This window comes from Homalodisca vitripennis, chromosome 1 (genome assembly GCF_021130785.1).
Source record: "Homalodisca vitripennis isolate AUS2020 chromosome 1, UT_GWSS_2.1, whole genome shotgun sequence".
Classification (NCBI taxonomy): domain Eukaryota; kingdom Metazoa; phylum Arthropoda; class Insecta; order Hemiptera; family Cicadellidae; genus Homalodisca; species Homalodisca vitripennis.
The window spans coordinates 166,299,284-166,312,778 of record NC_060207.1 but is presented as its reverse complement, the minus strand read 5'-3'; the positions used below and the strand labels follow the sequence as shown (position 1 = coordinate 166,312,778).

The 13,495-nt window shown below is 33.5% G+C and overlaps 1 protein-coding gene across 3 annotated transcripts in view; it reads right to left on the bottom strand.

Annotated features, from left to right (window-relative positions):
- Positions 1–13,495, bottom strand: part of LOC124352679 — a 37,292-nt gene that overhangs the window by 19,636 nt on the left and 4,161 nt on the right. For all 3 annotated transcript variants that reach the window (XR_006921526.1, XM_046802258.1, XM_046802260.1), the window contains exons 2-3: positions 7,369–7,450; positions 1,082–1,289 (exon numbers count right to left, since the gene is read on the bottom strand). Coding sequence is in view for 2 of the 3 variants with exons in the window: in XM_046802258.1 (XP_046658214.1) it covers positions 1,082–1,289; positions 7,369–7,450 (290 nt within the window). In the remaining variant the exon portion in view is untranslated. The remainder of the gene's footprint in view (positions 1–1,081; positions 1,290–7,368; positions 7,451–13,495) is intronic.

The window sequence follows — 13,495 nt, the reverse complement described above, 5'->3', positions numbered from 1 at the left end:
TAAACTTCACACAACTGCCAAAAGATTTCTATAGGCTTACAGTTTTTGGTAGTCAAAACCCTAATTACTGCGCGCACCTCACAGTTGCCGGGATTTTCAATTGCAGCAGACATTTCAAACAGGCACTGTGACTAGATGCGTTACAACACGAACTTCCCGCTAGCACGGCTGGATAGCCACTGAGTGGTGGGATGTCCTGACACCAAGATGGACGCGCTAGTCCCGCCCCCAGCGACCACAGCGCAAATAGTAATCAACTTTCCGAATAGCCCTCGTAGATAATGTTCCAGCATCTCCAAACAACTATCTTATATTAAAGGCTTATGTATGTCATCTATTTAAACTGTAACAGTTTGGTCCCTCAACCATTTAACTTTATTTTGTATGTAATCTGGCTTTTATACTCTATTCCATTTTACAATACATGATTCATTACTTAACTATCAACTCTTTGGAGACAGCCTAATAACTCAAAAAATAGTCACAAATACCATGCTATTTTAAAGAAATTTGCAGGGTTTTATAAAAATGACTGTATTTAACCCTAAAACTGGCATGCAATCCAGTTGATTGGAACAGAAACCGCGGGTACCCTAAGTGAGCTATCAGCACATTCATGTCATCAAGTCAGGATGGTTGTGTGGTCTAAGGCATTACCCTTGAATGCGGGAATTAGCCTTGGAGTCACGTGGTTGGCTTGGGTGAAAGTGGACGGGATCAGTGATTTTCTTATTTAAGTATACCAGATCCAAATCACCCATTTTTGGCTTTACTACAAATACAAAACCACTTGATTTGTTTATTTTATGTTATACGAGGTATTTATTATTGATTCATGACCATAGTAATAGCATTTAATAGTTCAAAAAATTATTTATATCACAATATCATCCAATTTGTAATATGCAGAGGTTTGTACTCACGGAGGGAAAAAATGAGTAGTGAATTACGACTTTGTTAGTTCTAGGATTTAGGATTACAAATCATAACCTCTTTTTTTTGACGAATTTTCATTTTTGTTTACCGATTATCAAATGTGTGAATTTTTAGAAAAATATTGCTATAATGAACAGTTACAAACCTGTTATTAGTCTCCCCTTCCGGGGCAGGAGCAGGTGGAGGTGGCATGGCAAATGAGTCACTAACAGTTTTGGACACTATTGCACCAACTATAGGATCAAACTTAACATAGAGTGAGTCACGTGTCAATGAGCTCTTCACTACAGTGTCGGTCTCACTACCTCGAGTGAAGTAGTCCAAGTCCAAGTTGGATCCGTCCTGGAACTCCACTGAAACATTCAAATAAATTATTAGCTGTCAAATCATTTTCTTAAAAGTTACATACATATATTTAGCTTGCAAAAAGTTTTCAAATGCATGTTTACTTGCAAGATGAAATTATAACAGAACTATAAAATGTTTGCTGTAGTTGTCTTTCTATGTTTTAAATTTATCTAAGGACTGAAACATAGGAAGAAAATTCGATCTTATCTGAAATGTTGCAGGCAGTTTAAAAATGGCCACACATCTGTTTACAGTGACCCTCATAGTGGCGACCTTCATTGACAACACAGAAAAACATTAGGTGTGTGCGACTTGCAATTGAAAGTGATTGTCAATTGACTGTTCATGAACTAGAAAATGATCTTGAAATCCAAAAAATTACTTTTTGGGAAATTTTGAATAAGATTTTAGGAATGACATGCTCTGTGCAAAATTCATTTCGACATAGCTCACAAGCAGAAAAACCTTCACTGTGAAACCGCTTTGGACAACTCGAAAATGGTCAGTGATGATGAAAATCTACTTAAGGTTATTACTGGTGATGAGTCAGGTTTACAGTTATGATCCTTAAAAAAATCCTACAAAACTAAACAACAATTTTCAGATGAGCCACAGCTGAAAAAGTCATGTCAAAGTCAGAGCCATGTCAAGTCAATGCTGATTATTTTTTTTCGATTGTAAAGGTGTTATGCATTACAAATTTGCTCCAAAACGTGTCAAGATGATCAATAAAGAATATTACGTTACAGTATTGAGAATAATGTGTGATGCCGTGAGAAGAAAACCACTATGTTTCTGGTCAAGCGGTGACTGACTACGATAACACAATAGCGTATTAATCGAATCTTGTACAGAAATTTTTAGCCAAGATTGCACAGCTTCGCTAGCCTCCGTACAGTTCCAACATAGCTCCCCTGTGACTATTAGATGTTCCTAATTGAAAATGGCACTCAAATGAAAGCGGTTTGACAACATACGAGATACTACAAAGTAAAGTGATGTGCAAGCTGAAGGCCATTCCAAAATCTACGTTTGAGGACTGCTTTAAGATGTGGAAGCACTGCTGGGAGCGTGTGGTTCAATCAAATGGGAACTACTTTGAGGATGCCATGGCCCGAATGATGAAGAATAACACCAATGTGAAGATATGAAAGAAGATTGGATACTTTTCGGACAGATCGCATATGCATTGAAAATAATCTCAGAATTCTGCCTGCTTTTGTCCAGATTTTAAAAATATATATCTTTTAACATAACTTTGTATGTATCAACATCTTTACAAAATATGATAGAGTGTAAAAAATTATTTATGACTTTTAACATGTAATACATACAAATTCTGTATTTGGTTAGTAATGACAAGAAAATAATAACAAAAATTAATTTTTGTTAGTATTTTGAGATGCCATAAAGTGCTGGCAAAAGGAGAGCTTTTCTTAAAATGTCACAAAACCTCAATCTAATTTGTTATAATAATATAAAACTATACTAAACCATTTGTCTTTAAAATGGGTACTTCAATAAAATATACATATATTTCATTTGGTTCATAGTACACAAGTTTTTTTTTTCTTTGCTAAGTATATTTAATCTTCCATAACATTGCATGTGATGTTAGTTTTTATATTACATATTGTAACTAAACAAGACCTTATTAGCTGTTCTAAAAGCCAATGTATTTTGAGTCCATCTTGTGTTGTTTTTGTCCAACCAGTTTGTGTTGTGTTATTTTAACGAAAGTTATCAAGATGGGTCAATTAAAGAGAAGAAATATGGTAGCAGCCTTATATTTGGTTTACTACAACAGTTAAATAACAATAACTTCCAACAAAGAGGTTATGAAATGCTATTTTTGTGGAAAGCATGTACTCAAACCAGATAAGGGTTACAAAAGAACTGTTGGATGTTGAATTATCAGAGGTAGAAAGTAATATTGTTGAAACATTATGGAAAAAATCTCTCCTTCCAACTTATCTCATACAAGAGTATCTCAATATAATGGTTTATCTTGAGCATTTAACCTGTGACTCAGAAAAAACTATTAGCACTGGATTCTTAAATGAGCATAATATCGATTTGAACTTTCTCTCTGTTATTGTATTTGATAATACCATCATAAATGCAGTGCCAAAAGGTGGTGTTATACAGTTTTTGGAATTAAAGTGTAAGAAAAAGAAAAAAGAAATTCTGCTTAATCTCCAACACCTAAGCATGGCTACAATACATGTAACAAAATTATCACTAACAAACACAATTTGACATTTTATGAAATTAAAACTGATTTTATGGGGAAAAGATTTCTAAATTATTTATCTGAGGAAATCAAAAAAGAAACTAATTATAATAAATTTGAAATAAAAATTAAGGAGTATCTAACGAACAAAGCCCTTTACTCTATTAATGAATTGGTAGATGAGGCCAGAAAATATTGAGGCAATAGTTTTAATGCAATCAAAGTATTAAAAAATGTAAATATTAGTTTTAGGTAAGGTTTAGAAAATCATATTTTAGTATTAGTATTGACGCTATTCATATACATTTAATGTATTGTATATTTTATGAAATAAAGATGATTCTCTCTCAGAAGCAACTGCAACGGTACATCTGTCAACTTCATGGCAATGAACTACCATTGCAAAATTTATTAATTTATTTGGATGGTGCCACAAGAGGACCAATAGGAAAAATGCTGTAAAGTTGTGAAAACTCTCTAGTAAAGTGATTTCAGTCAATTGAAATAAATTTACCCAAAATTACCAATAAAGCAGATTTAAGCTCTGATAAAAATGTTTTAATGATATACAGGGTGACCGGGAACCAGACGTTTTTGAAATTGCTAGTACACGCTCAGCCAAGATGGGAGAGGGGGGAGAGTGTGGTGAATGACCTCGCTATACAATGCCATTTCAATAGCCATGGAGCAGTGGACAGTGGAGCATCGCATGTTTGCATACGACGCGTATGTGCAAAATGGTGAGTCTGTTACAACGGTACAACGGCTTTTTCGCACTCATTTCAACCTTGGACGCCATGGTACGGTTCCTACCCGCAATACTATTCTCAGGTGGGTTCAAAATCTGAGAACGACAGGAGTTATTTTAAAGAAAAATCTCCTGGCCCAAGGAAGACCGTAAGGACGCCGGAAAACGTCGAGAGGGTGAGACTAGCCCTCAAGTCGTTCAGTAAGAAGACATGCAAGTGAGCTAAGGTTAAAGCGTGAATCAGTGCCGAAAATTTTGCAAAGTGATTTAAAATTTCATCCCTATAAAATGTGTGTTGTTCAGAAGCTAAAGGAAAGAGATTACGCTCTGCGAGAGGACTTCGCCATTCACATGCAAGTGTTGCTCGAAAATAATTACAGCACAATAATCATTATGAGTGATGAGGCACATTTTAATTTAAATGGAGAAGTTAAAAAGCAAAATCTACGTTACTGGGCAACCGAGAATCCTCGCATAATTCACCAAAAATCTCTCCGTTCAGAACGTGTAACTGTGTGGTGTGCGGTTGCCACTTTTGGAATTATTGGTCCATATTTTTTTGAAGGTGAAAATGGAGCCTCAGTAACAGTCAACTCTGAACGTTACATTCACATGCTGAACACTTTCTTACGTCCACAACTGAGAAGACGAGGTCTAGACAGAAATGAACACGTTTATTTTCAACAAGATGGTGCCACACCGCATACTGCTCGCTTGTCAATGGCTGTGGTCCATCAGATGTTTCCAGGAAGGGTCATTTCCCGTTTTGGCGACATCCAGTGGCCCCCAAGGTCACCTGACTTGACGACTTGTGACTTTTTTTTGTGGGGGTACCTCAAATCACGAGTCTACAACAACAAACTTCGCACCTTGGCAGAGCTAAAGGATGCAATCAAGACCGAAGTGGCAGCAATTGATCAAGAGCTCCTCGAACGTGTACATGCGGATTTTCTTAAAAGGTTAGAAACCTGCATTCAAGAAAATGGACACCATCTATTTGATGTAATATTCCATAAGTAACATTGTTCTTAAATGGCATGTAAGTACAAACATTTCTATGTAATAAAATAAGTTTTATGTTAAAAAATAAGTGGTTTATGTTTATTTAAAAAACGTCCGGTTCCCGGTGGTCACCCTGTACTAACTGCAGTTGTTAAAGGTAATCTATAACCAGGTTATTTGACACCTTCAAGATGGCTTAAAACAGCTAATAGAATTTTCCATTACATTCAAACCCATTTATTTTGTTTCTACTAATGAGACTAAACCACTTTTTTCTGTATGTAACTACATTTTTTAATTTATTAATACAATAAAAACTGTGAGTTTTCTGTAACTAATCGTTGACTATATTAAAAAAGGAAAACTTGTAATTAACATATTGCCTGACTTCAGCAAGGAGTTTGATTCTCTGGGACATAAATGTATTCTCAATAAACAAAAACATCTCAGGAAAGGAGACATTGCTTACAAGTGGTTTGAGAGCTACTTGACTGGAAGGAGTCAACTAATAAAAGTATCTCATATAGAAAATGGTATAGCACAAACTATTAGATCTACTTGCCAGTAGAAAGAGGAATACCTCAAGATTCTATTCTACAATCTTTGCTATTCATAAATAACATGCCAGAATGTCTTGACTATTAGTGTACAATTTTAATTTATGCAGACGACATAACACTTCTTCTATCAGACAGCTCACCTGATAACCTAGCTATCAAATCATATATAGCAATACTGCTATGAAAACGACCTAGTTGTTAATCGATATCTCAAAAACAAACCAACTGGGTTTTGGCAGAATGAAGAATTAAGTTCCTACTCTACCTGTCATGGAAAGGACACAAAATGATAAATTTCTAAGAATAATAGTTGATAATGATAAAATGGACTTCGTATGCAAAAAACTTGCAAAATATCTGCCTTTTTATACTAAAACGCATAACTCATTTTTTACAGTACTATAACAATACCGATATATCACTCACTCTGAGTCCCACATGAGGAAAACAATAGCTACGTGGGGAAGTACCTCAGTAGGTAACAACCGACGAATCTTGATTATACAAAAAGTCATACAAATGCTTGGAAACCTTAGCCCTAGGAATACGTGTAGGGATACCTTAAAAAATGTGAATAATGTCAATAGTATCACTATACATCCGCAGAGTGGTTCTACAAACTGACAGCAGTAAAGAATTGCTACGCCACCACAATCTGTATGGCTATGGCGCCTGGCATAGATCCCAGTACACCCTTTCTCCACACTACTGTTATACGAAAAGAAGCCATCCTACATTGGCCCAAAATTGTCAACTGTTTATAAGCTGAAATAAAAAACATCATAGAGAAGACGCTCAGGAAAAAGCTTATTCGAAGAGACCTTTCTACTCAATGCAAGAGTATCTACATCATGAAGATGACTTATGACTTGTATCTAAAACGATTATGACTTAATGGTGTTCTGGCAATTGGAAAATCATGTTTAACTGGTCGTGTTCAGCTAGAACAAAACAAAAATAAGCAGATTGTCAGATCTGTTATTAAGTCATATAAATATTGCTATGTATTTTGACTACATCAGAACTCAATATTTTGTGAATAAAGAATAGAGAATAAAACAAATTATAGTAACATGTAATACATGAATCACAGCAGGTACTTGGAGACTACGGAGAAACGTTCTTTCATGATCAGTAAGCAGCATCTAACCAGACAAAGCGACTTCAAAATCATAGATAATCAAAGCCCAAAAATGATCTCTTAAAGCTCCATGAAGTTATTCACCAATTCCATTATAGAGTTAATTCACTGTAATTGTAATGTTAGTTTGGAGGAAAATTAATACCCAATGATGGTAAGCAATTATTTCTAAGTACAAAATTTAAACTCAAAAGGGATCATTTGAGCAGCTTTTCTTCTTTCTGTAGGAAAGCCCTTTAACTCTCAAAGTAGCAATTCAAAATTCTTGTAGTGGCTGGCCATTTTTGAGTGATTTGTACTCTTTCCATAAAAATATTTATGATTTGTAGCAAACAAATTATGTAGAATAAACATTTTTGTGTTACTAAATCACTATCTTAGCTTAGTAGCGACTACTCACAGTCCTGAGTGCTTAGTTCATCGGCAGTGATTGGGCCGGCTTCACTTTGGTTCAGGTCAGTGGGATGTACCGAGCGCATACTCTGTAACAACGATTTAAATAAATAACAAAAAATACATTTAAAAAAATAAATTAAATAAAATTACGATTAGCTGTTTAGAGCAACAAATCATCATTGTACAATGAATAATGATTAACCCAGATATGCCTAGTGACCTATATTTAGGACACTTGTAGTGTTCTCCATAAAGCTTACTTCTGAAGTAGTTTCAGCTTTTTCCAACAGGTGGCAGGGTGGTTGCTGTCTTCAGTAAGAGCTACTGAATGCATCTGAGCAACAATCAAGTGAATGCTTCAACTAGTTTGTTTCTTTAGACTAGTTTACAAATTTAGGATTTCCAATCAACTTCATGAGCTCTGCGCCATGTGCGAAAAGTAAGTACAATACTATTATTTCGTAAGTTTTAAACCTATTTAAGTACATTTCCTAATAAACTGACTAACTAGTTATTACATTTATCTTGAAATGTGACCGTTCTAAATTCAGACCGTTTATAGGTTATGTTTGGAATTGGCCCGTCCTACATGTAGTCCAGTAGGCATATGTACAACAATAATGCTTCCCACTCTCAAATGAGTTTCGACCCTTGTATTTCAAGTCGTGACTTAGTAATTGGGGTTAAACTTTTTGTTTTAAGCATCAATACAATTTTTTACAGTTATTTTATAAAAAATTCTGAAAAACCTTGTTATTTATCGTACTTTGAATTTTTTAGGAACTTGAACCTTCATGAAATTTTTGACGATGCTAGAAGATGAAGAGATCCAAGTGCCACCTGATGAAGAAATTGGCGTATATATTCAAGCCACCAATCAATGCAAATGATGATGTCACTGATGAGGATTCTGGGGATGAGGGACATGACTTCAATCCATCATCTTCCAGGAAACCAACTATTGGCCCCGGCTGAAGTTTCCAAGAATTTGAACTGAGTGACAACAAAGATGAAGAGGATCCTTCTTTATCACAACCAACCTTACCCTCTAGTTCAGCGAAGATGGACATAGCACAGCCACCAAATAAAAAAGTAAGACGAATTCAGAATTTCACTGAAGAGAAACCAGCAAAAAAGGTTAGTAAGCCATTCACTAAAAAAGCAGTACAAATGGGTCAAAGAGGACCTAAAACTAGATGATACTATTTGGAGTAATAGACAGGAAGTACAACAAAAATTAACACCAATGGAACAGTTTTTTTCTGTATTTTCGATGATGATATTGTAGATTTATTAGTTGAGAAAACAAATCGTTATGCGGCATTACATAACCGTTTAGGTGATGTAACTGTCGATGAAATGAAATGTTTTCATAGGAGTATTGTTGTTGAGTGGTTATGTTCCATTACCTCGAAGACGAATGTTTTGGGAAACAGCTTTGGACACTCGCAATGAATTAGTTGTAAATGCAATTTCTAGAGACAGATTTGAGTTTATTATGTCAAATTTGCATGTTTGTGATAATGACAACCTCAATGCTGATGACAAGTATGCAAAAGTACGTCCATTGTTTGATGCATTGAACAAAACATTTTTTGATTACGCACCACATGAGGAACACCACTCAGTTGATGAGTCTATGGTCCCATATTTTGGGAGGCATGGTTTGAAACAATTCATCAGAAACAAACCTATTCGCTATGGTTACAAAATTTTGGGTTGGTGCTACACCCAATGGCTATGTAGTTTGGAAAGACCCCTACCAAGGGAGCAGCCACACCTTGGACCCTCAGTATGAACACTTGGGCCTTGGTGCCAGTGTTGTTTTGCAGTACTGTGATGTTCTGAAGAAGAATGGTGATTTCCCGTTACTTCTTGTATTTTGATAAATTTTTTTTTCTGGTCTACCTTTTGTTTGAGAAACTGTCCCAAAAGAATATAAGAGCTATTGGTACGGTGAGAGAGAACAGAATAGCAAAGTGCCCACTGACTGATAGTAAAAGATTTGAAAAAGAAAGAAAGGGGAACTTTTGAATACGAAAAGTATGTGATGAAAATTTAATTATTGCAAGATGGAATGACAACAGTATTTGTCACTGTTTGTTTTCAAATGCTGTTGGTGTACAACCCATACATCAGGTTAAAACGCTTTTCACTTAAAGCCAAGAAACATGCTTTCATCCCTCAACCAAACCTCATACACCAGTTACAACAAAAAAATGGGCGGAGTGGACCGGTGCGATCAAAATATGAGCCTGTACCGAATCCAAATCAGAGGTAAGAAGTGGTATTTCCCTCTGATCTGTGACTGCATTGACAGTGCAGAACAAAATGCCTGGCAACTTCACCGCCATGCGGGAGGGAAACCTTGACCACTTGTCTTTCAGACGCAGACTTGCCTGTAACCTGCTAGAAACATTTGGTAAAGGTGTGCGCGTCAAAGGCTGGACGGCCATCGAAACAATCAAAAGTGGACTCCAGGGTTGACAGATTGGACCACCTTGTTGTTCCTCAGGAAAAGCAAACGAGATGTGGGCATTGCCATGCCAAGTGCACTACCAGATGCCAAAAGTGTGATGTTGGTTCTTTCATACTAAATGTTTTATTGATTACCACACAAAGCCATAAAACTAACAAATGCACTTACTAAAAATTTTATTTAAGCTTGTTGTTTTATATATCTTTGTTAAAAACACAGTTGAATTAAGTACATAAAACATATATATCCAATGTAAATGTAACCCTTCTAAAAATAAAAAGCATTTTTGGAATATTTTAGCATTTCACTCATATTTTCCTACTGTCCTATATATAGGCCACCCATTATTTACTAAACGACGATGAAATTTTTTTACAATTATTGTTAAAATGTGTTTGAAGAATACATTTATAGTATAAAAAAACTGTAGAATTAAAAAAAATTAAAAAAAAATAATTCAGGCATATCTGGGTTAAATAATAACAATTACAGTAATACTTATACAGTAAAGTATTATACTAACAGTATAAAAATATAAAGACTAAACATTATTATTATTGTTTCATGATAGATATTATTTTTGTATGTAAAGAAACAACACCAACAAAATATTTTATACAAACACCACAACATAAAAATACTAAATTTGGATTTATTTTTAAGTATTTGGATACTAGCATACCACCAGATACCAATTTATAACTTACTAAATCAATAAAAAATTATCACAATTTTGATGGTAAATTATCTTTAAAGACAAATACAGAAAACAAAACAAGCAGAAAATTCTTTTCTTATTTGCACAACAATATTTCACTCTCCTTCAGTTTAGTAGTGGATTGATAAAATTATTATTTGATATCAATTTACAGAAATGGATTGATAAAATATTATTGAAAGTTATAAGGTATCTTCACCAAATGGATTATAACCGTGAAATCAATATGTCCCCATGTAGGAAGCGGTAAGAGAAGAAAATAAACACAAAATTGAGGAGGGTCAAACATTTTTTAGAAAATTTTCATGTTTTTGTCTTTATTGAAGGTAGTTTGCTGTGATTGTTTCCCTACAGGTGGTAACACTGAGCAGATGTTGAGTGTTGAATTCCAGCACACTGTTTGTTACATCAGAGGATTTGTACTTTGTGTTACCTTGACGTAATGTTTAAAATTACATAATGTGATATATACGTATTTGAACAATCTTTATTTGGTCACTAGTATTGGTGTTGGACAAAAACTGCTACCACTAAATTGTAGCAGAGATATTGAAATAATTACTTATGTAAATAAATCTTAGAAACTGAAAAACATGAACTGTTGTTTAGTTGCATGAAATAATGTGAGCACTAACAGTCGTGTAGAGATGGACCGCTTTATGAACTTGGAATTATTGCCTTAACAATGTCATACCGTCAGTAGTTTGGGTTGTGTGATTTGATACATGACACTACTCTCTTATTTTAAATCTAATTCAATAAAATATTTTGAAATATCTGCTTTATAAGAACTTTGCATTCATTTTGACAATCTAAATTGAAAAACCAACGAGCAATGTGCACTTTCCTGTATGTCATATGGAAATTACAATAACTATCATAAGCCAGCTGTTATGACTTTTGAAGAATCGTTAACTTAGACGGACCATACTAAATTCCTGGGTATGTCTAGCAATGTTTAGTCTTTAGAACTTTTCACGTTCACTGAAGTCTCCATCAATGTGTGTTTTATATAGTTTAACCCTGGAAATGCAGCAATGTAAAACTTCGAATAGTGGACTTAAGTCTTTCTTAAATATAAATAATTCATTACAAAAATAGTAAAACTACATAATATGTACATTGTTGCATATAGTTTTTTTTCTCAATAAATGTAGTTTTAGAAACAGTTGCTAAAAACCAGACATTTTTGTTTTAGATACATACAGTATAATCATGTGATGAATAAAAACTTTGATTTGTGAATGTTTATAAGAAAATTGTATATTTTAGCTGCCTAAAGTTATATTTATTTTTTGTCTTTTTTCCAAATCCCAAGATACCCAAAATATATTTGATTTAAAGTAGAATAATAATATGTAGTTTTTCGTTTCAATAAAATAAAAATTGTGTTTCACCTAAATTTGCACATACAAATTCGCTTTCGTGATAAAAATGCAAGGATAAAGTTAGGTTATGTTTTTAAATTTTAAAAAGTTGCTGTAAAATTTAAAAAATTCAGTTTTATATTGCAAAAACACAGAAAAAATATATTTTTACTAGAAACCCCCAAAATTAACTCAAAATTAGTGTTTGTGCCTAATTTTTATATCTATTTGACCACATATTCCATACATGTAACTTTTATCCTAAAAGTAAACTGCTGTACAGTACAATATTGTAAATAATAGCAGAGTTACAATAAATGATAAGTTCTGATCATTGAAAAATTAGGGTTTAAATAAAAGATGATTTTGTATGAAAAATAAATTATGAATATATCAGAATTTTTCCTTGACATAGTTTTGTAGACCGTATTATTCTGAACATAGATATACTGAGGTTGAACAAATATAAATAATTCATATAAAATAATTCAAAACCTAACACGGCCTACCTATGCGTAAAGGCCTAATAAAACCCCTTATATACATATGAGGATGTTAAGCAATAGATTCATTAATTTTTCAAATATATAAACTCCTGGTTTACTAAAACCTGTCAGCAAACTGGGACAGTAGGAATATGACCAACTGGTTTGTCTTCTTGCTGAAATTGTACCATCACTTCAGTGTTACAAATCTGTCAACATATGTCACCAAATTCCCCTGGATAAAGATATATCAATGCTTTATATCCTCCCCTTCATGCTCAATTTTTTTCCATTATTTAGTTACGATTTGTCTGCAGAGAAAATTAAGAGCCTATCCAAAACGGTTTTTATTTTATGGATGCTTTAGTAAAAATGTTACAAAATCTGAAAAACTTGGATTATTTCAGCAGTACCTTGAGAGAAATCTCCGGCATTTTTCGGACAATCTTCTTTATTAAGCTTCTGTACTAAAATGATTAAAGTAAGAAATAATACAATTATGTAAAGCAACTTATTCTATGTTAAATAGGTGGTATTTACATAAAATAATTTAAAGAACAATTATGCAAAACAATATTCACACAATGTCATAGCAAATGTTCAAAATGACAATATTGAGCTATTAATTTAAGCTAATAAATGTAATAATGTACAGTTCAATAGCATTAATACTCACTTAGTGTATTTTAAGAGAATGAGAAATGTTCATTACTCTATTATTTCTCACAGAAACATAAAGTTGGTATTAAAATGTTAATTTGAAACTAACCATTATTTTACTATTCTTATACATTAAAAAAAAGATATTTTTGAGTTATTACATTTTGTATGACCACTATTTTGAAATCTAAAATGATACTTTTCTTAAACTTTATAAACAGGTTTTAATGAGACTAAAAAATGTTGCAAATTTGCATGTTATACCTTTAATCAGTTCAAAGATATATTTTTTGTTAAAAAGACTGAAAATAGGCAGGCAGTAAACTAATAGCATAGCACTATATTTTATTCCACTTTTCTTACTTATTGTGATCTGACAAATTATATGGAGAAGTGTGATAGAGTAAATTATGTACACCCTG